At 36.4% G+C, this 27,509-nt stretch overlaps 1 protein-coding gene across 5 annotated transcripts; it reads right to left on the bottom strand.

Annotated features, from left to right (window-relative positions):
- Window positions 1-886: 886 nt before the first annotated feature.
- Window positions 887-27,509, bottom strand: scarb1 (scavenger receptor class B, member 1). Of its 5 annotated transcripts, XM_008301822.1 has the most exons (14): window positions 23,970-24,283; window positions 22,297-22,457; window positions 18,390-18,531; window positions 18,103-18,306; window positions 17,216-17,311; window positions 17,021-17,136; window positions 16,771-16,937; window positions 15,073-15,191; window positions 9,696-9,769; window positions 9,480-9,531; window positions 8,554-8,700; window positions 7,043-7,093; window positions 5,209-5,281; window positions 1,558-1,650 (listed from the first exon to the last, which is right to left on the bottom strand). In XM_008301822.1, exons 1-14 carry the CDS (start codon window positions 24,087-24,089, stop codon window positions 1,643-1,645), a joined length of 1,530 nt encoding a protein of 509 aa, XP_008300044.1. In that variant the 5' UTR covers window positions 24,090-24,283; the 3' UTR covers window positions 1,558-1,642. The 5 variants fall into 5 exon arrangements, with proteins under 5 accessions (XP_008300043.1, XP_008300042.1, XP_008300045.1 ...); XM_008301821.1 differs by lacking the exons at window positions 5,209-5,281; window positions 23,970-24,283 and adding an exon at window positions 27,269-27,509 and having other exon boundaries at window positions 887-1,650; XM_008301820.1 differs by lacking the exon at window positions 5,209-5,281 and having other exon boundaries at window positions 887-1,650.

The raw sequence follows: 27,509 nt of genomic DNA, 5'->3' as shown, positions 1-27,509 counted from the left end.
CTGTGTTGAATTTGGTGAGTCCCTTTAAGGGGGGTGAACACAAGCCAAATGATGCTGACCATCATTCATGGTCATGAAAAGCAATGCAAAGGGTAAACATCAATGGGGGATGAATACTTTTTACAGGCTGTCTAATATATTTGATTTTACAAATGTAAATATCGTTCAGTAAACATTAGCATTTATCTAAAAAAAATATATATATATATATATAAAAAATGATCTCAGGTAAAATTGAAGCTAAAAAAAAAATGTATGTCCATTTTAATTTTGAAAACTAACTGCTTTTATGATGTGGTTATTTTCAGGTAAATTTGGTGCCTAAGCTACTGTTACAGTTTTTTTTAATTTTATTTCTTTACACACACAAACTATAAAACTGTACATACTTGCATTGTTTCTATACATGTAAATATCCTTAAATTTCTTCATATCCATCTTTAAACCTCAAAAAGAAAAGAACTACACAATCTGTAAAATTAGGGCTAAAAAGTTTTTATATTTATAGAAAACTACTGTATTTTCTTTTATTTTACAGTACTTTTTGACATTGCAGCAGGTGACTTACCTTACCTGTGATAATACCCATCTCTAAAAATCAGCCAGTCAATAATCAGCCTTGTTCTTTAGTTAATGTTTATTTACATCCAATTTTGTTTCTAAAAGACAAAAGAATTGAACATCAGTCAAAGATCAGACAGCAGAACACAGAGAGTCTGGATTTCAGAGATCAACATCGATGTAAAATGTGATCACGCAGATGAATTATTACTTCCGTGTTTTTCTTAATTCATTCACTTATTTATAACATGAGGTGCTCGACACCAAATGGCATCAAGAAATACATTCACACCTTTCAGAAGACAGCAGGGTACACATTGGAGTGCATTTGCTCTTGCTGGTTGTCAGAAGAGTGCTTGATAGTCTACTTGAGGCTCAACAGCAAATTTAACTCCTCTCCATAAACAGCAAATGTAAAATACAAGGACCTGGAAGTCAGCCAGAGTAAACAAAGAAATGTTTCCTCTTAAAGGCACGTTGGTAGTAAAATACTGTAAACCTGGCAGCTGTCACACAGAGACTGAGCTTTTCTGCCATTTCATTCCCTTGTTGTTAATACAGAAACATTTCCCCTCAGGTATCAATAATGTTTTTCTGATTCCGATTATAATTTCTCTAAAATCACAGAAAATGTCTACCACAGCAACTGTCTTCTACTGCTCCTGGTCAAGTCATAAAAATGTTCCCATCAAGAGCAGAATGAACACATTTAAAACATTTTTTTTTCTTTTGGTAGTTGTTTATACAAAAACAGGTTTTCAGTGATCTCCACTCACTTTGCCTCGAGAGACAAATCAGCCTCCACACGAACATGTTTTATGAAGTGAGTCTTTGGCTGAGAGTTTCATAAACTTTACAGTGCAGTAAAATAAAATTGAGTCTGATTCACTGTACAGAGCAGAGCAGCTCGTGACAGTGTTTCAGTTCAAGATACTGGAATGGTTTTAGTCGTCAGGAGTCCACAGCACCAGCTGGGTGTGTCTATTAGAGTGTGTGTCAGTCTGTCTTGTCTGGTAGTAGAGTGTCTCGCTCTTCAGATGAAGTGCTTGTGTTTCCTTCTGATGCAGCGCTACCGTCCAATTTATTTTTCTGTTTGGGGACCAGAAGGAGAAGTTTGTTATTCAGTGTTCAGAATTCATACTTTTGTCTGTTACCTGAACTTTCGGAACAAAAGTCAGAAGAAGCCAAACATAGTTTTACTGAGCTGAAAAATGAGTCAGAACTGCATTTTAAACTATATTATCTAATATATGGAATTTCAGACAAAAAAAAAAAAAAACATCAAGCAAATCTGAAAAAAGTTTCTACCTGCACCGTCACTGACTGCTGTACATGCAGATTCCATGAAAAATCTATCAGCGCCCCACCCTTGCCTCCGAATTAGCAGATTTTAAAAAAAAAACTTCAGTACATTAACCCTCCTAGTATCTTTTGGGTCAATTTGAACCCATTCAATGTTTAACATCTCTAAATAAGTGACTGACATATTTCTTTCAGTTTTATTTAAAGGGCTATTTACACATAAACTTGGGTAACAATTTTGATTGTTCGCGTCCCAGGGGGGCACCGGGACCTTTCTGTGTGGAGTTTGCATGTTGTCCCCGTGCAGAGTGGGGTCTCTCCAGGTTCTCCAGCTTCCTCCCACACATCTAAAAACATGTTGAGGTTAATTGGTGATTCTAAACTGTCCGTAGGTGTGAATGTGAGTGTACTTGGTTGTCTGTCTCTGAGTGTAGCCCTGTGATAGACTGGCGACCTGTCCAGGGTGTCCCCTGCCTTCACCCTAAGTCGGCTAGGATAGGCTCCAGCCCCCCGCGACCCTAGTGAGGATTAAGCGGTGTATAGATAATGGATGGATGGATGTGGGGGTTTAAATTGCTGGGGTCAAATTGAACCCAAGGATAAAAGTTGTCCGTAAACTTGAAGGTAATAGGAGGGTTAAATGAAGCCCTGCAAATGTTACTTTTAAAACTATGAATATTTTCATTGTTACAGGCCCTTCAAGTACGTAGTTTAAAAACTTGGCACTTTAAAATTCAAGTGACTTTTTCTGGCATTTTTGAGCCCAGGAGACAGACACATGGTATTTTAGGGCCGAAGAACACATTTGAGCTGCAGCAGCATTAATCAAATTCACATTTGTCACAATCTAAAGCCTTGTTTTTTGCTTTAAAATTGCATTTTCGGTAAACTTTCAAGGGTGAAATCACCATGTGGGATTGGTGGTAGGTCCAAATAAGTTATAGCAAATCAAAGGTCTCATTTTACCTACAATTTGATACAAGGCTGATCTTCTAGCCAAAAAAATAAATGAAACTAAAATCGCCTTATTCTATGGGGGTCAGGTGAGAGGCACTGATTGTGTTTTTATAGAATGAACCTTAATGGTATTTTAAGTGAGAAGTCTGAGTAAAATAAAAACAGTGGCTAAGACCACAAAGGGTTAAAATATCATCCAGCAATGACGCACAACATGCTCATCTTTAACACTTAACTGCAAGATGAACCTAATAAAATATCCGACATGAGGCAACTTGCAGCTCACATCCAATTACCATGGCTGATAACCCCGTTCACATATTTCAACTATAGTGTGATTCAGTGATAGCAGCAGTTAAAGCATAAATCAGGTCATCACCTGATTTATGCTTTAACTGCTGCTATCACTACATCAAAACACACTACATCAAAACAACAACAAACAACCATCAGCATAAACAGTTGACTAGTATTCTTGTAATCTGTTTGTGAAAGAAGTCCATAACAGACACACTGGTTCCTACTTTGAGTCAATTCCACATAAATAAAAAAGAATGATGTCATTAGACTATCTGCACAGTTGAAAATCTAAAGCATTTATAGATTTTAAAATGAAAGCTGTATCATCACAAAAGCAAATGCACAATAGAGCTGACTGACATGTTTTAAGTCAATTATCATATTAACACGGATTCATTTTTTATATTTTTAAAGATATTTCATGGCCCTAAGATTTTAAAACCAAATGTAAGGGTTTAGAGATCTGCAGAAACCTGGAAAATGAATGAAAACTGCCTGATTTGTTAAATGCCCTAATAAAATCTCTTATTCTCCTCAGTACTGATGCAAATATTCTGCACCGAAAGACATTTTATAATCCTAAAGGTGTTGATTGATTCTATAACCAGCTTTCAGCAAACAACAACCCTGAACTTTTCCACTTTTAACCTGTAGTGTGCTTCAGTCCAAGTTAGATGCACCAATAAAGTGACACAGTTATCAGACCCATCATTAGGGAGCTGTGAACCAGGCGTTAAAAACAGTTAATTAAAGACACAGTGTGACTTGCATACTTGTTAAACTTGTTTCAGTGTTATTCTGTGTTTGTATTCAAAACGTGTCTTCTCAGCAAATCATCCCACAACTTCCAGTAAAGAGACGCTAAATGACTAAATGATGAGCATGTATTTGTTTGTGAACCGTCTGCAAGAAGAAGAAGAAGAAAACTGCAAGATTGATGTGTCAGGTCCAGTTTAACCCATCAGTAAGCATCCTATCTTTTTCTCCAAAATCAGAAATAAAATTGCAGTTAAAGTTTCAAAATAAGCTTAATAAATTGTGTGAAGAATTTCGAGAAGATTATTTTCCTAATCTCGCCTGGTCATTTTAAATGTGATTTAAGGACCTTTTTTACCAGATAAACAACACTAACACTAATGGAGGGACATATATTTCATTGTTTTAATGCTTTGGATTATGCTGTACAACATGTGCAGATGAGATATTCCATGAAAAGTCAATCAGTGGCCCACTGAGCTTCTGAGAATCAGTTGATTTTTTAATGTACAATAACTTGAGCAACATTTTACCTTCATACTGGGAATATCTTTAGTTATAGGCCTTTAAAGTACATAAAAGTGGGTCAAAATTCTAATTGTTTTAATTTTCTTAATTGCTTTTCCAGTATTTTTGAGCTCTCATAATTTCACAAGGACAGGAGATAGATAAAAAAAAAATAATTCTTTTTTTTGTTTTTTTTGTTGGAATGAAAAAACCAAACCAACCAAATTATTTTTACATCAAGTCTAAAATCTGTTTTTTGTTCAGCAGGATATTTCAAATAACTGACTTTGCGCATCAGTATCATGGGATGCAATATCATATTTTCAATGATACTGATGCTTAAAATTGGTTATACATGAAAAAAAAATTATGCTGAATAAAAAACTGATTTTGTTTTTAGATTGTGAATAATTTTGGTTGCAGTTTCTTTCTTTTTTTTTCTTTTAAATGTCGAGTTTCTAAATATTATACTTATGAGGCCCAAACATGCTGTCAAAAGTAAATTATAAAGCATAAAATGTTAAACCACCCTTGTATTTCAAGGGTCTGCAACTCTGAAAATATTCATGGTATAAGAGGGTGAAAATTTTCATGGCTTCATTAAATACACTGAAGTTATTATACAGAGAAGGTCATGTGGGGATGTTTTGTAGATTTAATTGACTTTGTATGGAATGACCCAGGATCAAATTCAAGTATCAGTTATTTTTCCATGTTAGGCAGAACATATGTTTCTATGATGACCTCCACAGCTTAAACACAAATGAACAAAAATACTGAAAACATTTATGCTGTACATGTGCATGACCTTGTGTGTGCACCCACCTGAATAACTCATGATACTTTTTTCCTGCGGGTCAAGGCCATGTGAGCCTTTTACCGGCTCCTTATCAGAGGCCTAAAAGACGACCATATTGCTTTACTCAAGAGCCAATCAGAAAATACAGAGACAATAAATTGCTGGTGTTATTCAAGCTGCTGCATAGTTTTTATTTTAGATTGTAGCGAGATACCGTAAGCTCATGCAGGAAATTGTTTCTGGCAGTGTTCAATTGAACCATGCAGTTAATTAAGAGGACATGCCATTGGTTAATTCAGTGGTTTTAATGTCATTAGGTAAAATTAAATGTGGAGGCAGGAGGTTTGATTGCATCAACTGCCCACCTCAACAGAGTGCAACGAGGCATAAGACAAGCGTCAACATGGAAACTCTGTTCTACAGATAATGTCTGATTAACTGAGGCTAAAGCTCGATTTATACTCCTGCAGTGAATCTACAACAGGGTGATCCACTGTGAGCATTTACACTTGTGCACTGACAGTGTTGGAGTTGGCACTAATAAATGCTGAACAACAGTTACTTTTACCAATTTAATTTAATATATTTAGATAGTCTATAAATTTTAGTTTACTTTATACTATCTTTTTTCTACATTTTAGAAGGTGACACCGGTAGTGTTTGCCTTTTTACTTACAACAAGCTTAGAACAGATTTCAGCTGCTATTGTAATGCAAGCAAATGAGTGTGCCACATTGACGTATTCTATACATTTTAATTCAAACTTGTCCGTATTTTCACTGAAGTGGTCTCCATTTTTATTTGTTTTATACTTTATCTTTACATCTTTTAATTTACTGTTCTATCCAGTTTAACTTAAATCTTTTTATTTGTTTTACTTTCTAAATATATATATTTAACCTTTTACCTATATATAGTAGGTAAAAAATGCTATATATATATATATATATATAGTAAGCACTTTGAATTACCTTTGCTTAAAAATGTGCTATACACAGACACTTCCCTTATGCCGTCAAAACTCAAATATAGAAGACAAAAGCGACGAAATATTCACATATGAGAAACTGAAACCAGTAAATGTTTGACTTTTTGCCTTCTAAATGATGTTAATGGTGATTAACGAGAGGAATTTTCAAAACAGTTGCTAATAAATGTTCACATATTCTGTAAATTCCGGCTTTATACTATTGTTTATTGTATACTTGCTTATTTTTGCACTTACTTTTCAACAATTGAATGCACTTTGAACTGCCTTTGTGTATTTGCCAATAATCTGTTATTTGGCTTATCATCTCAGGCCCAGCTGAAAGGATTATTATTAGTTATTATAACTATTATATACTTATTCAGTTTTTAAAAATGCACCACTTCAGGCACTATTTGCATGCTATGTTTTAAACGGTGTCATTTTACACAGTTAAAATGACACGGGTAGGATTAGGGTTAAAGGTTGAGAGGATCATTCTTGGTGTCCAGTGACACCTAAAATGCATATTATGCCTTCCAATAGCACACAAAATAAATTGGCATTGTACTAAGACAACAACAACAATATCGCTACCGGAATACAAAACATATGAAGAATAAATATCTGACGTATTGTTTTAAAATCACATCGTGTTTTTATTGATCTGTGGACCACAATTACTGTCCTGAAAGAGGGAAATCCGGAGAAAAGAAAAAAGGTTTAAACAGAATTTTAGTGCATTTGATTTCAAAGTAAATTTCAGCTCCTTTTAAATTATTTATCAACTGATTAGACTCAAAGAAACCTCACAATCAACTTGTTTGATAACTACCGATGATCAAAATTGGCTAAATAATTTGGATTTGGATGATTGAGAAGATTTTACAAACCCCAGTTTTTTCCACCTCTGTGGAGATGTTTGCAGTATTTGTGCGGGACTTCTGCAAACACACAAAAATAAACCCATTTTCAGTCTTGATATCAAAACTGGCTGTGTTGCTTTTTTAAAAAAAAAAACAAAAACATGTCACTGACAGGCTGTAAGGCGACTTGGTGGTTAGGACCGTCGCCTCACAGCTAGACAATCCCCTGTTGGCCTTGATGTCACTGACACCTGAAACTGTTGACCTTATTTTGTTTTATGGCGCTGCTGACCGCCTGCCAAAAATGCCGAACATTACAATGAAAAAAAACAACAAAAAACACTACAGCTGTGCTGCGACTGACATTAACATCAGCATTAGTCATTAACATTGACTGGTAGGTTTTATGATATTATACAACATCAACTGTGATGTGTTTCGTAACTCTTCACACACATGAAGGACTGACGCTGATAAGGCAAGTCAGCAATGGGCTTTACTTTCCTTTTCCTGTTTGACACTGACAACTAATCGAGGAGAAATGAAGATGTCAGCTGTGAATTTATATATTTCTCAAAATCAACAAGTTTAAGTTTAAAGCTGTACGTGAGGGTTCGATGTTGAGGTAGAAAAGAGATCAAACTTTTGCTGACTTACTGAAAACAGAATGCTCCCAAACGAGAGGGCAGCAGTGTACAATGTGGATGACACAACACAAGATTTGTTACCTTGTCCTTACTGATAAGTGCTACCATGTGCTGTACTACAGCTAATGTAGCCATAACAGACAATATTTTACATGTTGGCCTCAGTGTGAAGATAAACAAGCAACTTTGCTCTGTCGAGCCAGTTGAAGTCGGACATGTCAGCAGAGGAGCAAGAGTGACGGCGCACTGGAGCTCAAAATGACCACTACACTATGCATTTACTATGAATATTACATTTTAAATCTGGTGATGTATAATAGTTCTTAAATTTGTGGCTAAATCTCTTATAAAAAAAATAAAAATAAATCCAAAATAGATCAGTATGACACAAATCATAGTCCCCAACTAAAATATTACAGTATCTTCTCCTATATGAGTAACATTTTCTAAAAACGAAAATGTCCAGCAGTTTCATAAAATTACGTTTAACAATTTAAAAAAAAAAAAAAAAACACTCACACATATTTGTGAGATGTTCTTAAAGATTCAAATCTGGATTCCAGAAAGAATCCAGAGTCAGTCAGAAAAGTGTAAAATAACACCAGACTTTTCCTTTGAAAAGGTCAATCTGGTTTATAACAACTCAGATTATACCTGTATTTTTCTACATGAGCAGTAGTAATTAATGGATTTTAAATTTTATATCTTCGAACATATGCCTTTTGTACATATTAGATGCAGATTACCCATTTTGACATGTTTATTTCATACGTTTTCCCCACAATCCCTCCTGCTCCTTTTTCCATCTACTTGTGAGAGAACATGCGTAACTGTGCAACTGGCTACATGCATTTCAGCTGTGAACATGCTGCATGCTGTGTGGCATTTTACCTTCACTTTGTAATGCACCAGTGCAGCAATTATTATGGTCGCCAGGCCAAGCGATATGAAGCCGTACTGCATGTACTCCATCACAGCAGGTAGAACAACCAGGCTTGTGTGGAACGTTTTGAGGATGGGGCCGTCAATATAGCCACTCTGAGGAGGAGGACAAGTAAATCAAACACAGTAGTTGCAGTTTTAATATGATTCTTGATTTGCCTCAGACAGAGAATGACTGTGCAAAACTCTACTGGAAAGAGCCGTAACCATCTGAACACCAAAAGTCGCCAGTGAGTTTAAAGGCGTGATATTTAAAAATAAAAAATAATAGTCTCCAAAATGACAGCATTTATCAGTCAGACATTCTAAAAACAGAAGTAGTTGTAAAGTTTTTAACTTTCTCATGCTCCTTGAACTAATCATGACTGACATATGTCAGGTATAGTAACCAAATCCAAGCTTAAAATTGTGATATTTCATTAGAATCCCTTCATTCTATGCAGCATCTCATTTAAAATCAGGCTCCCTTGTGCTGCTGAGCAGCCACGACTGACTCAGCTGTGACTAACAGTTAAAAATTCAGAGAGTTTTCCAGGAAAAGAAGTGACAGCACAAGGGACAGAGGAAAATCAAACATCCTGGATCAATAAAATAAATCCATCATGGCTCAAAAACAGTATACACAGGAGCAAGTTGTTGGAAGATGCATTCAACACGGTGAAGCATGTATCTAGGGTTCAGAGTAGAGTAGTGTGAAAAAGTTTGTACATTATCTGTAACGAGCACTTTCTTAAAATGTGGAAACTCTGGCAATTTTTGTGAAAAGTGATGCAAGCCAACGGTACTGAGGAGATGCATAACAGGAACAACAGTCATACAAAAGAGTGGAAACATTAACGACTGCACTTAAAATGGTTCCATCATTTACAACTTACCTCCTCAAACCAGATCATGGGCATCACTACCTCAGAGATCTTGCCAGTTTCTCTACAAAGACAAAAACACTGAGCGTCAAACTCCAAGGCTGCACAGCAAATGTAATAAAGGCAGGAAACATTCAGCAGCTCTCCATACTGAATGATGGAAAGGTATAACAACAATACATGATAAATGTCATTGCACAATATTACTTCGGGGAATAGTTTCCTTACGTAATTCCTGACACTCTCTTCATGTAGAGGTTGAGCTGCAAGCGGATGGCTACGTTCAGAGGCACACCAGTTTGCTGCAAAGACACACAACACACATCTCAAATCTCACACAGGGAATAAAAAAAAGAAAAAGAAAAAAGGTTTCCACTTTCTTAATAAGAGACAATAATCCTGGAACATTTAAATCTCCAGCCACACAGAGTAAACAAAAGAAGGAAATCCTTATGTCGAACTGATTCCTTAGGGGGTCATGTTATGCAGGTCTTTCACAGGACTTTAATCCAGTTTTGACATCAAATAAATATTTCGGAGACAGATGCCGGCAACTGGCATAACAAAAAACAAAAAAATAAAAAATAAAAAAAGTTAGATGGACGGGCATGAAACCGTAGCACACAACATCCTGCTCCCTTTTCCATCAGGTTATGGGAAAACATGCATAACGGCAGCAGTGTAATGTCTGTGACAGTGTAATGGAACCAAGCACTGGTATTGTGTTATCTTTTATCCACATAATTTACAGCAGATAACTGTAAAAGTGTGCATTTTGGGTAAACTCAACGGTCAAGTCACAATGTGGAATAGATGGTTAGTCAAAAGAGGTTATCCCAAACTAGAGAGCCTTTCCTTAGGCAGCTGGTTTTGCTTATAGGAGCTTTGTCATGTTAAAATTTAAGAAAGCCCCCCCTCAGACCTACAGTTGGGACTATATCTATGCTGTGGATCTATGACATCACTTAACTGCAACTAAACTGGTCCAGATCATTTATTGGACCATATATGTACAAACTATTGTAGTCCTGCCACAAGGTCTCCACCCATAAGGCCATAAGGTTCAGATTGTCCTGAAACTGTATCAAAATGAGGTCTTGTTCCAACTTCTTTGTCAGGCTGCAGTTTGTTCATCATAAAAGGGAGGTATTTCAGTGATTTTGTCAGATGTCTTTTTTATGTATTAGGTGAACAAAGTAATAGAAAAAACTATTCGCTTAACAAATTACATCTTCCAACATAATCAGTTGACTCAATACCTCTTTAAAACTATTTCAGCAAAAAAACAATAAATCTCTAGAAAACAATGGATGTATTTTTCCTTTACAAACACACCAAACATGTCAGAAAATAACTGCCGAACACATTAAAGACTGTTGACTACATAGTAAAGACTTCTGAAGTTTGACCGCTGTTCAGGGTGTTTCGGCAACTTTCAACTTGTATATTTTGTATAGTCCCAGTATCCTGGGTGTGTTTCTGACAGAATTTTCTGTCCAGACCTGCAGCTCACACTCTGAATGAAGTGACTAACTACTGAATTGGATTCAGCAATCAGTCTGAATTTTCTCAGATCCTCTCGTGACCAAAAAAAAATTTTTTCTAGCAAGACATGCTTCGACAGTTGCTTCGACAGTCCATCTCACTTCCTGACTCATTATCATTACACATGAACAAGAATTTTTGGGGTTTTCTGTAATTGCACGTTTTCGAAAGCCTTGTGGTATCCCTTTCATAACCGCATGACTCTCACGCCACACCTATTTCTCGGGCATCTGGTCCTTGAATTACTGGCATTCATGTTTGTTGTCCTCAGGCAGAATGAAATGATTCAGTGTCTGAACCTGCAGGAAATTAAACTTGCTGTAGATATAGACAACAGCATTCTCCGGTCAATACATGGGGAATGGTTAAAGGAAAAACATATTACTTATGTTACTTTATAAGTATCTATTTTACAGAGTGAGTAGTCATTCACAAGTGGAATAGCAGCAGGTTTACAACTAGATTTGGTTCCTTTTCAGACCCAATCAGTGACTTTACTGGGAACAAATTGAACCACTTTCTAGCCAAATATTAGCTCACATTCCATGAAGACAGACACCAATATTTCTCAGTGAATGTGTTTTCATAACAAAATGTTGACTTTAGAGCAAGCTTTAGATGCAGATTGTTGCCATAATGACAACAACTTGACCCAAAAAAAAAAAAAGTAGTTGTCTTGTGTCCATTTTATGTGCATTTTGAAGTCAATAAAAAACAAAAGCAGTGGTGAAGCTGTACTTTCTACTCGGAAACTGTTGGACCAGTTGATCTTACTTTTGTCAGAAAAACGTCAAATCCCCATCAGACTCACAGACTGTCAACTGTCACCTCTGCATTATCTCAATGCAGCTTCAACGATACAAGGCAGTACAAAAGCAAACTATATGAGCCAGCTGTGCAGAAGAAAACATCTGTACAAACTGAGCACAAAATGTTCTTTTGTTGAACTTGACTACTAAATTGTCCAGGCGCTGAAACATTAGCACAGTTTTCCACTTTTGTAAATTCCTGGGAGCTTAAACTTGATATTCCATATGCGAAAAATGTTAATGCAAACATACTGTACATTCAACCGATATCTTTCGTTCCCTTTTCTTCTTTTAAAGGATTTTGGCTTAATGTGTCCACAAAGCGGATTTAAGAGCTCCGCTTTGGACATATGGCTCTGATAAAAAGTTAATAAGAACTAAAGTTGGGCGGAAATCAGTGACAGAGGATAAACAATAGGAATGTAGCTGGTGGTGATGTGGGACACCAGCAGTAACAGCTGGAACAGTGCTGATACAGACAGATATGAGTGGTCTGTACATTTTCTATAATGATACACTTATTCTAGACTGTTTTACACCAATAAAAACCAAATGCCTCAGCAGGGAATAAAGGCAGACAGCTGTTGATACATTTCAGACACTAATTAGATGTAATGCTGCTAAACAATTATGTGCCGGATATTTGTAATAATCTCTAAACAAACACTGGAACATCAGTACCACAGGTTTGGTATTTTTTTAATTAAATGCAAATTGTAATTGACATACACAAGCGGACAAAATTGTTGGTACCTCTCAGTTGATGAAAGAAAAACCCACAATGGTCACAGAAATAACTTGAATCTGACAAAAGTAATAATAAATAGAAAAATTCTATGGAAATTAACCAGTGAAAATCAGACATTGCTTTTGAACCGTGGTTTAACTGAATTATTTAAAAAAATAAACTCATGAAACAGGCCTGGACGAAAATGATGGTACCCTTACCTTAATTATTTGTTGTACAACCTTGTGAGGCAATCACTGCAATCAAACGATTTCTGTAACTGTCAATGAGACTTCTGCACCTCTCAGTAGGTATTCTGGCCCACTCCTCATGAGCAGACTGCTCCAGTTGTCTCAGGTTTGAAGGGTGCCTTCTCCAGACGGCATGTTTCAGCTCCTTCCACAGATGTTCAATTAGATTTAGATCAGGGCTCATAGAAGGCCACTTCAGAACAGTCCAATGTCTGGATTCAAGTTATATCTGTGACCATTGTGGATTTTTCTTTCATTAACCGAAGGGTACCCACCAATTTTGTCCACGTGTGTATCGCTCTATAATGTTGAAATAAAACTTTAACACTAATCTGTACACACGTGACTTCATTCACAACACAACAATGATGGTAACTGCAGCTGTAACTTCAATCTTTAATATATTATTTGTTAACTACCCATGAAAAGCAGCTAAAAATATCAAATAAACTTGTTTGTTTAAGCAGCAGTAACCACATTGTTGTTGTAGCTGCGGTGCAAATATTTCATTAAGGAGCTAACATATCAGCAACATGTTTACAGTTCAGATGTGCAATTAAAGACTCAACTACAGTTCCTGTAGGCATTTTATTCTGCTCAGGAAGAGGACAACAAACTGTGTACGCCTAAGATATGAAGAAGAGCAGCCAGACACCCTCAATGGGTAGAAAAAACCATTAGCTGTCAGCTAACGTTTCTTCTTTTTCTACCAACAGAAAGATGAGCTGCAGTGATGGTCAGTTGATGTAAAATCAAAACTTAAAAAGTAAAAAAGTAAGTAAAAAAGGGTTGTATTGGAGCAATGGTGTTGATGTGTGGTAAGTATGGCAAGTCAAGATTCCAGTTTCCAGTTTGCCTAGATTTGACAGATGTAGCAGTAACATGCAGGAAATGTGGGGTTTGGTATGAAACAAACATCCAGCAGGCTGAAAGGCATGTATGTGCTGTACCATTTAGATTTTTCCTTTTCTTTTTGTAAGCAGCAAACCCATAAGTGTGTAGAATTACATTGTCTAGCTGTGTTTTCTAGTATATAAATACAGCAACTTATAATAATCTCAGCTGTAGCGCAGTTAGGTCACAGCCCAGAACTGGCTCCTTCATTTGCAATAAATTCATAAAACTCCAAGCCTTGGTTGACTTAATTATTAACTTGATATAAAAGTAGACTCGCTGGATTTGAAAACCATTCCCTTATCAAAGGTGATTTGTTTATTGCGGCCATAGAAATTTTCTAACAACCCTTAACTCGCAAACAATGACAATTATGGAGAAATAGCCCAATTTCCAATTACCTTATCGCGATGCAGATTACAGTCAGAGACACTGCAGGTGACATTTACACAGGCACAGTTGCATAAGGAATTTAAAACAAGCTGAACCATGGCAGCGTTATCAAACTTATCAGAGTTGCAGTTAAATAAAACAGCTAGGCAGTCATCATATACATTGGTCAGTGTGTTACTGCAATGCAATAAAAGCAGATATCATCAGGGATTTTTACTATGAAGAACAACAAATGTCTAACATTCTTTATCATCGCTCAGATACTTTGATAACTGTATAGCTTCAATGCGATTTCAATACTTCCACTCAACTCTTTGACCGCAGCACACTAAGAGTATGGCTGTAGCAAAAGCAATCTTTAAGTATTACAGAACGCATTGGACTCAATTTCAGCAGTAAAACTGTAAAAATTCCATCCTTCACCCACTCTCAAAAGATCTTGCTATTGTTAGACCTGACTGAGGTTAAATGTCAGTCGGACCCCAACATGTTTTTCTGTTCTGCAATAAAAAAAAATTGCACTTGACCATGACACATGATAAAGGTCCGCGATATGCAATCAGTCCACCTCTGCTCATACTGAAACCAGGCCTCAAGGACAACAGTGCTGAGGTTTCTGTTAAAGTGCCCACAATGTTCGCATTTCATATGCTTTACTCCTCAAAAACCCCACGATTCTTCTTCCTGTCCCCCCCTGTGCCCCCCTCCTGAAAAGCCTAGTCTGTTCTTATTGGTCAGATGTCTTGACAAAAGGCAGGTAACTTTAGTTCGTAAACCCAGATCTCTGTGTACAGGGCTGCAGCTCTAGCAACTAAACAATGTCAGACTGAGGAAGCTCCTCATTCTTTGTCAAAGGGCTGAACTAGCTACTGGGCAGGCGTTATGCAAACGGCGTACATAGCGACATAAATAAGTTGAAAAGATGAGCTGTACAGCGTGTGTACACAGTGTGTGGTGTGTGTGTGTGTTTGTTTGTGTGTGCTTACTGGGTGGATGTCTATGAAGAGGCCGTGGTTCTCCTCACTGGGACTAAGACCCTGCACGTAGTCCAGTAGCACAGGATCAGCATTAAAGAAGTGGGGATGAGAGATGAAGACTGGAGAGTCTGAAGTGGACAAAGAATGGCAAAGTTAATCAGCCGAACCTCAGAAAACCCTCAAAATCGCAGATGTCTAAAGCAGAATTTGTGTAAATCAATCCAAAACTTGCCTTCTGCTGACTAAAAACCACAACAACATAAACTGGACATGCAACTTTTTTAATCTGTGCCTGAGGTGTGAAACAGCCTTTCCCATAACAGAGAGGCAAGCTCTGTTAAAATATGTAAACACCTCTTAAAAACATACAGTCATGGAAAAAATTATTAGACCACCCTTGTTTTCTTCAATTTCTTGTTCATTTTAATGCCTGGTACAAATAAAGGTACATTTGTTAGACAAATATAATGATAAAAAATAAAAATAACTCATAAGAGTTTAATCTAAGAGCTGAAATCTAGCCATTTTCCATGGTTTTCTTCTTAATAACCAAAATCACTTATACATCAACAGCTTTTGGCATTGTACTGCCAAAAACAGTGCTTTTAGGCATTCCATGTTTTCTTTTCTGTCTGTTTTAGCTACATTATACACACAGGAGTTAGTACTTGATTGCATAACTATTGTTTTTGATGACTGCAGCCATGCATCTTGGCATGCTCTCCACCAGCTTCTGACATTGTTCTGCTGTCACAGTAGCCCATTCCTGTTGCACAAATTCAAACACATTTGCTTTGTTTTTGAGCTTGTCTTTCTCCATTTTTAAAAATAATTTTCAATTGGATTTAGATCTGGTGATTGAGCTCACTGGTTGTTCTACATACTAGATAACTAACTATTTACATTTTACAGCCTCTACAAACATTTTTTCCACTACTCTGCACATCAGCTCCAGAAAGACATTCACCATGCCTAATGTATCTTCCAACAACTTGCTCCTCTGTATATTGATCCAGTATGTTTTATTTTCCTCTCAGTCTCCCTTGTCATCTCCTCTCTGCTCTGTATAAACACAGCCTGCAGTTCAGCTGGAAACGTCTGAAATTTGGTCATAGTTGAATGAATCATGACATCTCAGTTGTGCTGAGAAGCGCAGGATATGTATTTTTTGCAGAATCTGGTGCAAATGCTATATTTTTGGTCATAAAGTCATTACGATTAAATATCACAATTTTAAGCTGAGATTTGGTTGGTCTTCCTGATTTAACCATATGTCATGCATGACATATGTTATTTCATGTGCAATATTTCAATATTATGTGCAATATTACTACTTCAGTATCACAGTATTACTTCCTAATTATCTGTTCTTGCCTTATTTTAGCTTAGTTTTATTTTTATTTTTAGTAATGTAGTATAGTTATATCTTATTGCTATTCTGTGAAGTACTGCTTTCATGTTTTTGTAATTTCTTCTGAGCAGTATGAGGCACAAGAATTTCAAGATTATTACCGTTCGATCTTATCTCATCTTATCTTATCATGTGTACAAGGTCCATCAGAAAGTTGAAAATCTTTAGATAGACTTTTTCTGTTTCTGGCTGATAAATGGTATCATCATTATGATTATGTCACATTCAGACAGTAATCTCATGAACTACAAAGCAAACATCTGTAATCTTTGTGATACAGATGCACAGATACTCACTGTGACGGCAGCTGCTAACGTTCAGCAGGCCGGACTGTCTGCAGGGGCAGAAGCCTTCGTTGGGAGAGTAATCTGTCCCATTGGCAAACAGGGTCTTGGGCGCAACATATCGATATAGAGGGATACCATGCATCTCGCCAGGACGCTGGTAAACAAGGTCCATTGATCTGGAAAAGGAAAATTTCTAAGTATGCAGGACCTGTGAGAGATTTTTTTTTCTTAAAAGAACTGGAAAAAAAGGCTTTTTTACCTGCAGGCATCAGGGCTGTAGAAAGGCAACGTGCTTTCCTTTGTCATAAAGGGAGGCCACATCTGCCCAGCTGTTCCATTGATCATGTTGCACTGAGGAGTCCTCCAGTAGTTTAGCTGGTAACAAAGAGAAGACAGTCAGACTTTGGTGAAAAACAAACATAAAACAGCTACAGGTACCATGTCAGCGTCCCACCTCTGTCAGGCCATTCCAGGAGTCCACTTTGTGCACCTTCCTGATGTCGTCTTTTCCAGTGAAAATGGTGAACAGACCAGTGTTGGAGTTGTTGAACTAAATAAAGATAATACCATACTTTATCAGCATGGGATTATAATTTCCTGACTGAACAAGTAAAAAAATCACGCTGAGCAAGGGTAATTAAGATAGATGTTAATTTACAATAAAAAACAACAACAACAACAACAACAACAAAAAAACAGCAGCAAATGCTCAGATTTGAGAGACTGGAATTAAAACCATGGTGGTGGGACAGTGTATAACTTGGAACTTGAAAAATGGGAAAATACATGCTTGGTGTCCAATGGAAGATGAGATGCTCACATACAGTCGAAAACCTGGTAAATGTTTGATTTGTTAATATACGTGACTGCACTGCAAAGATGGCAATATATGTAGATACTAACATCTCTATGCAATGATGAGCTTTCTAATAGCCAAAGGCCTCAGAAACATAAATAACCTGGCTCAACTTTTGCCACAGGACACTGCAAGCACTGCTGAGATTTATGAGCTGTAGTCAATAAGAAAGCAGCTCCAAAAAAGGTCAAATTCTGCCTGACAGACCATTATGAATGGTAAAGTTGGGCACCATGCTGTTCTAAGGTCACTAGTTTCCCTGGTGATGAACCAGCCGAAAGAACACCCAGCCAATGGTTTTCATATTATATGTAAAGAATGTGCCATTAAATATAAATCAAGAGGGCTTTCAACTTTGAACACACAAAACCGATCACTTCAGCAATGCATGCTGGCATGTCGTCTCCATGTCATCCTGTCCCCCCCCCCCCGCATGGAGATCATAAAGCTGAACCTCAAAATTGTAAAGCCTTTTAACGACTCACTTCTGCAAAAAGACCGAACTTTCCCGAAGACGGCAGCATGCCGGGCAGGTATGTATTGAGGAAATCGACCAGACCACTGTCATAACCCCACATCAGCTCCCCCACTGTCTTGTTCAGGAAGGGCCCCTCGTTGAATGTCTTGAAAGTGGCGCTGATCATCAAACGCACAGCAAACGGAAGATTTTCCATCATCACCGCTGCACCCTGAAACCACAGGAGCAGACGAGTGAAGAAAGAACTAAACTAAACAGGTAATGCACAACGAGGAGGGAGAAACAACTTCTTACCAACACCAACATGTTTGGAATGGTCACAAAATCGGATTCCGTCCCATTAGACATGGCGGGCTCGAAAAAGTACTTCCTGTATTCTCTGTAGGACACTGTGTTGTTGGGGTGAAATGTGATGTTGTCTTTCTGGCATCGCTTTCTGAAAGAGGAAGAAAACGTGTTCACACAACCTCATGAACCCTTGATCAGATGCTGATTTTGAATATGCTAAATACATTTAAGAGCCATGTCTCACTAGCCATGGATCTGGTCTTTGAGGTTAGAGTAACTTTGCAAACATACTTTAGCTAATTAACTTGGTAATCACCTGCAAGTTTTGTTTGGGCTGCATTTGTGCAACAAAAGCAGCCCGTGGCAGCGAGATACGAACCCTGCATCCTGGGCACGTGGCGCTATTGGACAGTACATCAGCAGAGAGCAAACGCCCCCACCTCCATCCTGCCCCCCCTCCCCCTCATCCCCCTCATCCCCCCCCCCCTCCTCCTCCTCCTCCTCCCCCCCTCCCCGACAACGCTGCCAGAAAACATGTGTCTTTGCACACTTACAACTGTGCGGGCAGCTGTCTGAGAAGTGGGCGTTTTTAACCCAGAGAGAACAGTCTGTACTTCGAGTGTAACTGTGTAAAATCATTTACCCCAACATATGTGCACAAATTTACAGATCAGCATTTACAGGACTTCAAACCTGAAAAAAGAAACAATTTGAAATTCTTAACATTATGCTAGATTAGGAAATAATCTTTCCTATTAAAATGTTATGCAAGTCTTGAGAACAAAACTTTTTAATTTGCAAAATCTTGGTGGTAGCCAGACAGTGAACTGCCCATCCACTTCACACTGGTCACTGGCAGAGCAGCTAACCTGCTAATTATAACGTGACTAAGCTGACAAGTATTTAATAACATAACCGCCCCTCCACAGTCGAAGTGTCCTTGGGCAAGACATTGAAACCCGAGTTGCTCTCAATGGCAAGCAGCACCTTGCATGGCAGCTCTGTCACCATTGGTGTATGAATGTGTGTATGAATGGATGAGTGTGAAACACAATGTAAAGCGTTTTGAGTAGCACTAAGGTAGAAAAGTGCTAAATAAGTGCAGACTATTTACCATAACATGAAAAGGCTTAAAATTACAAAAAAATTTACTGGAATTGAAACAGCAAAACAACATTATTTTACAGTCATTTGCCAATAAAAATTAATAAATAAATAAATTATAGAGAATATTCAATAAAAATAAAAAAATACTAATTGTAAAGAAACAGGCCAAAACTGTACATAATTCCCCCATTTGTATTGTACAGATGTCTTTTTTTTCTACCATTTTTAAAGTTTTTGAACATAACTTTCCTTTAAAAAAAATTAAAAATCTGATATCCTTGCTGCCAGAATTTCACAATTTTATTATGTTTTTTGTTGTTGTTGTTTACAGTATATTATGTTCTGGTTTTTTTTGTTTGTTTGTTTTTTTTAGATCAGCATTTACATTGTTTTGACCCTGGAAAACAAGATGATACAGCTGGAGAATTTTAAACACTGAAAATGTGAGTGCAGCTGTGTAGAAGGAAAACTTAAAATTTGAATTAATATTTACAGCTATTAGATTCCCCCCCCCCCAATCTATCAAATCCACAATACATGCATCCCTTCTAAACTTTGTTTAAAAGTTACAGCACCTTTGTTTTTAATTTTTAAGCTCTCTTACTCTCATATTTATAGCATTTTTTTTCAGTTTGACAATATGACATAATGTTCCATAGTCTGCATCCCATCAGCAACACTAAGAATCTTATGTTCCAGCCCCATTTGCAGCTTTTTTTTAAACTGGATTTGGCTTTAAGTTACTCTTAATGTAATAAGAACCAGTGTTATGTAACCGTTGTACTAGAACTTTTTGTGATATACATCACTCCTCAATAAAATGAGTTTTAGGACAGCACATGTTTCAGATCAGTTCCCCCCATATATTATGCTTTGTTACTTAACATAATTAGAAGCACATCCCACCGCACTGGTAGACAGAGGTTAAACTGTATGCATGTTGAATCTCCCCCTACTATGTACACATACTGTTCCCAAACAAGAGTCAAACACGAACAGAAACACAGCTTTACTGAACAGAGTCAGCAGCATCTAGTGAGTTTGCTTTATTTGGGTACAACGAAAACTGAGGACCGACAATTATGTCACACAAGGAGTCCTCTTTGACAAATCAATATGACCTTAAAATACATTTTGCAACACATTTGCAGGTTGCAAGAACAAAATGTCCTGGACTGCAGCACAGCATGCATGCTTTGTGGTGGAGTTCTCAGTGAGCTTAAACTGCATCCAGAAGGTGCTCTGTGTTCCACCAGCACCATTTCTCAGCTCAGCATTATCTCCTTCTCTAATATTTGTTTTGAAAAGTGCTCTATAAACAAAATTTATTACTATTACAACATTAGCACTAACCGCTGTAATTAATATTAGCACTTGAAGCTGAAATTTTTTGATAAAAGTTAGGTGTTACAACATACCATTATAAATAACACTTTGTAATGCTGCAAAGATGTCCTGTCCTACAAATCTTGTTCGCTATGGACTGCTACCGATGTAGCCCATAGCGCCACCCTGACAACTCCATGCTATTCACTCTGGAGGAGTTCATTGAACCAGTTCCCGTTAATGTTTTTTTTTCATTATCTAGCGGCATAGCACAAGTTTGCTTAAAGTTGACCTGACAATTATATGGAAACGCAGCTACTGTCACACAAGGAGCACGACATAAATCTGTAAAACCACCAACACCACAGTTTTAAAACTAATGTGCTACCTCGCATGTGCTAAATCGCAGCCTTTGCGATGTGCATCATTTCAGCTTTTGATTTGAAATCGGCTACTCATTCAGTCGTACTTGCCACTATGAATCCAACAGCCACTTTGAATTTATTAATTACCGTACTGAGAGCTCACTCTATCTGTTTAGCTTTTTGTTTTTCCAGTGTTTTTAATGTCTGCCATTTGTTCTGGTTAAACATGTCTGTACTTTAATTAATTTTACATTACTTTTATATCCCAATTTTTTCTACACATTTAATTGAAATGTGATTTTTCATTGTTGATTTTGTTTTCTTTTTTCCCAGTTTGTTTTTTTTAATGTAAATCAGAATTAGCTAACTGTATGTGACTCAAACAGCATGAAAAAAACCACTTCATCCAAGCTACAGTCAGCGGTTGATGTTGTTGACCTGCTTTTATTGTCACTTCTACATATCTGCAACCATAAGCAAGACCATCTCTCACTCTCTCTGCTTTTCTTCTCTGGAAAAAGAAAGCTGTGAAAACCAATAGAGAACTATGTTTGCAGAGATTTGATCTGTCTAATCACCTGATCAAAACAATACATACAAACCTTCAACACATATCTTTACACTTGTAAAACTTCTTCCTTTTTATTTTGACCTACTGAAGCTTTTTCAGTTTAAAAATATGACTTCTGTATTCCCTACTCTGGAACTTGGCATCAAATGGCAATCTTCAAAACCACATTTCTAGGTCAGGATGTACCATCAGCTTCAGACTACGCTATATGCATTGTTATGTAACAGTTGGGGCTACTCGCATGACCTACATATTGTACTCGCTGTGTTCCAGAGAGGGAGCCAAGTTTATATAAAGACCTAGCTGAGCTGAGTAACCTGCGTATGGTCAGTGCTTTTGTTTTTTAACTAGATACAATAAAACTGAAGACCGTCAGATTTAAATTTCTGAAATTTTAAAAACTAAACAAAATCAAAACAACCTCAAAATACATTTTGCAACATATTGGCAGGTTACAGAACAAAATGTCCTAGAATGTAGTACAGCAGAAATGTATGCCTGTATGGGGTTCTGGTTGAGTTTTCAGGGAGGCTAAACATTGTACCTGTAGACATAAGGTCCTCTCTGCTCCACCATGGGCTTCTCTCCCTTCAGGAGCTCCTTCGGGTTGAGGATGTGAAAGAAGTAGACAGACATGTAGAATGGCACAGGGATGTCCTTCCACATGGTATATGACATTTCATTCTTTGGGTCGATCATTGTGTTCTGACATGAAAGACAAAAGAAAATGACAAAAATCGATTTATATGCTCATTACTTTCTCTATGAATGTTCTTAGCACACAGTTTCACAAAATAATGAAAAAAATACTTCTTATTTCCCTGACCAACAGTGCAAAATGCAGAGATGTTCTGTTAATTATCATAAATTTTAAATATAAGCATTTCAGTAATTATTACTTTAATTATGTGACTATTTCAGTTACAGTTGTTTCATACAAAACACATGAAGTGTTTAAGTGCTGTTGAAAGCAAAAGTTGAATTGAATTTAACTTTTAAAGAAGAAAAAAATCAGCAGAAAATGTTTCCACTATTTCTCCAGACTGTCTCTGTGTAGTCCTCTTATGTAAGCGCACTACAAGAGAAATACTTTTCTGTTACTATACAAATTATGCTTTATGCACACAAACCACATGATGAGGTCTACATGTACAACTGAAAGATTACTTAATTGACAGAAACTTAAGAGCAAAATATTTTATAAACTTTTAAATTATTTTTCTAGGCAAAAATGTCAAATATTCAATTAAGAACTTGTCACTCTGCCCTTATTTTTCCACAGTTTTTATGACCTTTGCGGTCCATATGAACAAACTAAAACACCTCCTGCCAGCTCAGTTGGCCACTTTCCTAAAATTCTTATGATAGCTGGCAGAGAAAGCAGTCTACATCTGCAGCAGACAGAACACAGACAAGTTAATTTTTCATTCATCGTTCTTCCAGACTGCACTTTGATGTAAGAGATACTATATCTTATTGGTATTTTACATTTGTTTCCAGAGAGATATCATTAAGATCATTCTGTGAATTCACTGCTGCTGCTCTAGAAACAATATTTAATTACATTTAAAATACAGAATGAAGTCTAATACTGTTCTGAGTGAAAGATTACATCAGAACATTGTGCTATTTATGTGTGTAATGCTAAGAACTACGATCTGCATTGGTTTTTGAATAAATATTGTCTATGTAAATAAATTTATAAAACAAAATAACACCTTTTCCAATCAAAAGAAACCACCCCACCGCATTGGCTGTAAACACTAAAGCAATGCAAAATAGTTGAAAACTAATTACTGCATTTTTTTTCTCGTATTATTGTCATTTTCCCCGAGCAATATCTGACACTTGAATGTGTCCTAGGAATATAAAAGTTCCACTTTATACTATTTAAAATGTAAAAACAAGAACAACTGGAAGTTATAACAGATGGAATGCAAGACCTAAACTGCCCCAAGGACAGAAATTGTTCATATTTTAAACAGTTCTGCATGTTATTCCAAGTGTATTTTCATATTTTTACTTAACTTACATTGTCTATGCATTACTTTTTACTTGTTGGAGCACTTTCCGTAATAACCTGTACTAGTTTAAGTAGCTATTAGCAGCTATTTCGCTTCACTCGCTTGTAATAATTTCAGATTTTGCTGAAAAGGCTGAACCAAGTTGACTCATCACATTAGAGCTAGTTGAAACATGCTAAATGTCGCTGCTTACCTTCACTATCTGGTCGTCGATGATTAAAGGTCCCACAAACGCAAGAACCGTCCCGAAGAAGACGGTGAGGACACCTGCCACTATGAAACCGACGGCCACTTTAGATTTATCAATAGCCATGTTGACAGCTGAGTCACGGTTTGTAGCTGTTTGTTTGTGTCTTCTCCTGTTAGCTGCGCGGCTAAACACGATGAGCTACCTGCCTGCTAACGACTACGACTACCTGTCAGCGTGAAACAAATCGTCCCCTCCAAGCTGCACTCTGTGCCCGTTTCTGATCTTAGTCATCGATATTGATAACGTGCTTCTATTGTCGCCGTATTTATACTCTGTTCGTAACGCCTCCGTTGCGCAGAGGACTCTGGGAAAGGTAGTTCTCACTCAGACGCACAGATTTTTACGTGGTCAATGTTTAGGGATTTAGGTATTTAGCTTTTAAACTAGTAGAAACAAAAATACAAATTAGGAAGATTTTTAACTTTGTCTAGCGGACATTTATGCAAGATAGTATTTGAGTGATTAAACATTATATTTCCGTTATCCTGGAATAAAAATCTTAGATCTTTAAAATAAGCTTCCTAAAGAGAATAGCATTTCACCACTATAGTTGTGAATCTTGTTCAAAGTGGAAAGAAAATGTTCATTATTATTATTATTATTATTATTATTATTATTATTATTATTATTATTATTATTATTATCATCATTATTATTATTACTATTTCATGAGAATTGTAATTAAATAACACATTTTCCTAATGTAAGCAATCAGCTGTGGAAGTTTTATCGTTATATCTTTTGGCTTATATTTAGTGTTTTAATGCTACAGTTGTGTATCTTGTGGGGGTTTTTTCATCTTGGAAGTGGAAGAGCAAATTTGTGCATTCTTAACAAGATATACCTCTATTCCATACTTCAACATAAATTTCATGAAATCAGTAATAAAAAAAATTTAAAAATGTATTTTATTTTATTTTAATTCTTAATGTAAGCAATTAATTGGAGAGCTTGAAGTGGACCACCTAAGTGAACAGTATCTCAGAAAAATGCACATTAAGGTTAAGTTTACATTTATTCTACATGCTGAGTGGCTGTCGCTCAGGTGGTAGAGCACATTGGTCAATGATCGGAAGGTCGGCGGTTTGATTCCGCCCTGTAACCTGTGTCAGGGTTGTTGTCTTCTTGGGCAAGACACTTCACTCACCTTGCCTGTTGTGAATGCGTATGAATGGATTGTTTAAGGTAGTGGTCGGAGGGGCCGTAGGCGCAGAATGGCAGCCACACCTCTGTCACTCTGCCCCAGGGCAGCTGTGGCTACAGTCATAGCTACCCCCACCAGATTGTTGTTTGTAAATGAACAATTAACAGTGTAAAGCGTCTTTCAGTGCTTAGAAAAGCGCTATATAAATCTAATCAATTACATAATAAAAATTTTTAAAACTTGTAATTTTTTTTCTCATTGTAGGTGCTTAACTGGGGGACTTTGATGTTGATTTCTATTGGTAAATTTTTTTTACTTTATTCACTTGTAGAGTTTTGCCTTAAAGGGATTTCCAATTGGACATTCAAATTCTAATGGTTGCATGTTTTAAGCCTTGTTTGAAAGCACTTAAACATTTTCATAAAAACTCTCACTCAGTGTTTTTAATAATTTATGCATGAATTGAATAAAAGAATAAAAAAAAAACAAAAAAAAACCTGAATTTCCCTTCTGGGATAAACAAAGTATTTTTCATTTCATTTCATGAAAGGAAACAATGCACTCCTTAACTCCTTAACTCCTTACTTCACAGAAGACACTATAGGGAAGAACATTGTTTTGTCATGCACTGATCAATTTTAGGATTTTGGTATATTTAGTTTCCATAATATGTCTACTTTCAGACTAATGGAGAGAAAAATACACATTTACATGTTATTTTTACTTGTTCAATAGATAATGCAATTTTGTGTGTGTGTGTGTGTGTGTGTGTGTTTTAACAAGATAATATTTCATTTGAATAATTCAATATTCATTTTCAGGAAACTTAAAAAGAACATGTTCTTTATGTAAGCAATCCACTGGAAAGGTTTCATGGTGATATCTATATCTTTTAGCTTTTTCTTTTTTCTTTTTCTTTTTTTATCCTATTCACTTAAAGTGTTTTGCCACTACATTGTATTGCTCAAAGTGGAAATTAAAATGTGCATTGGGTTTTTATCTTGCTTTATCTACTGCACATTTATGCACATATTTAACAAGATACTACCTTATTTGGATGTTTAAACAATAAATACTTTGTTTAAAAGTAGTATTTTGCCACTACAGTGGATAGTTGTGTATCTCGCACAAAACAATAATAATAATAAAAAATCAAATTCTACTGTGCTGTGCACTAGTCCATTTTTTCAACTTTGATATATTTAGCTTTCATAACATGTCATCTTTCAGATTAATGGAAATAAAAATACACATTTGAGTGTTTATGTAACATTGTCTAATAGATATTTATGAATATTTTTAACAATATAACACCTTACTTGCACATTTTATATTTCAGGAAACTTGTAATTCAAAAAATGCATTACTTTAAGCATCAACAGGTTTTGTGGTGATATCTATTTACCTGTAGTGCTTGGTTTGGACTTGGCAGTCAGTGTCATTTTCAAACAACAAGCTGTTGGACCACTACATTGACAACACAATAGTCCACAAACTTGCTTATCTAAGCAGTCTTCCTAAATGCTCACTATTTCTTCTGGAGAAATGTGTTCAATAGGTAACAAATTGCTTGTGCATCAAAGTAAAAATAAGCTCCTTTAATAATCAAAAATTCATGATTTCTATTAAAGACATGATGTGGGGGGAAAAATGATATAAAAAGATACTGTAAACATCTGGCAGCAGGGGTGGCAGAAAACATATAATAACAAATAAACATGAAATAGTTTAACATTTAAAAATTGCAAAAACTGTCAAAATATAGGCAAATATTTGTAAAATAATTATATTTTAACTGACTTAAATACAGTAAAACTGTGCAATTTCACAGTGACACAATGCAAAAATAATAATAATAATAATAATAGTCTTTTTTTTTTTTTAAATAGCATTTGTCAATACCAGTTCTTCATTTAGGCATTTTAGACAGTTTTGGCCTGTTGCTTTACAATCAACATGTAGATGAATACTTTTTTAATGTGATTTTAGGGGATATTATCTGTGTTTTCACAAAACACAAAAAACCTGTAAAATAACAAAATTAGTCACACAAAAATACAGTCAAAGGCTGTTGTTTTTTTTTTACAATGTAACTTACCTTTGTTATTTGGTCTTTCATTATAGCTGGACCCACAATCAAAAAAATCAGTCCAAAAGTCAGCATCAGAACCCCTGCCACAATAAATCCAATAGCTACTTTGGATTTATTGATTGCCATGGTTAATACTGATCAGGGCTGTCTGATAAAAGGAATAAAAGTTGTCTCCTGTCGTGTCTGGATGAGCAAACAGGCTGAAATATGAATGAGTGCAGGATGCATTAAAGCCTTGAAGCCCAGC

The sequence above is a fragment of the Stegastes partitus genome, unplaced genomic scaffold (assembly GCF_000690725.1).
Source record: "Stegastes partitus isolate 25-593 unplaced genomic scaffold, Stegastes_partitus-1.0.2 Scaffold1719, whole genome shotgun sequence".
Taxonomy (NCBI): Eukaryota; Metazoa; Chordata; class Actinopteri; family Pomacentridae; genus Stegastes; species Stegastes partitus.
This window is presented reverse-complemented; position numbering and strand designations above follow the sequence as displayed.

Bases quoted from the DNA above. Each gene is read 5' to 3' on its own strand.
- scarb1 (XM_008301821.1), bottom strand. From the start codon at position 27,388: ATGGCAATCAATAAATCCAAAGTAGCTATTGGATTTATTGTGGCAGGG. The intron at 18,532-22,296 runs GTACAATGTTTA...TTCCTCTTTCAG, and splicing joins AGAGGACCTTATGTCTACAG to AAAGCGATGCCAGAAAGACA. The intron at 17,312-18,102 runs GTGAGTCGTTAA...ATCTTTATTTAG, and splicing joins AGTTCGGTCTTTTTGCAGAA to TTCAACAACTCCAACACTGG.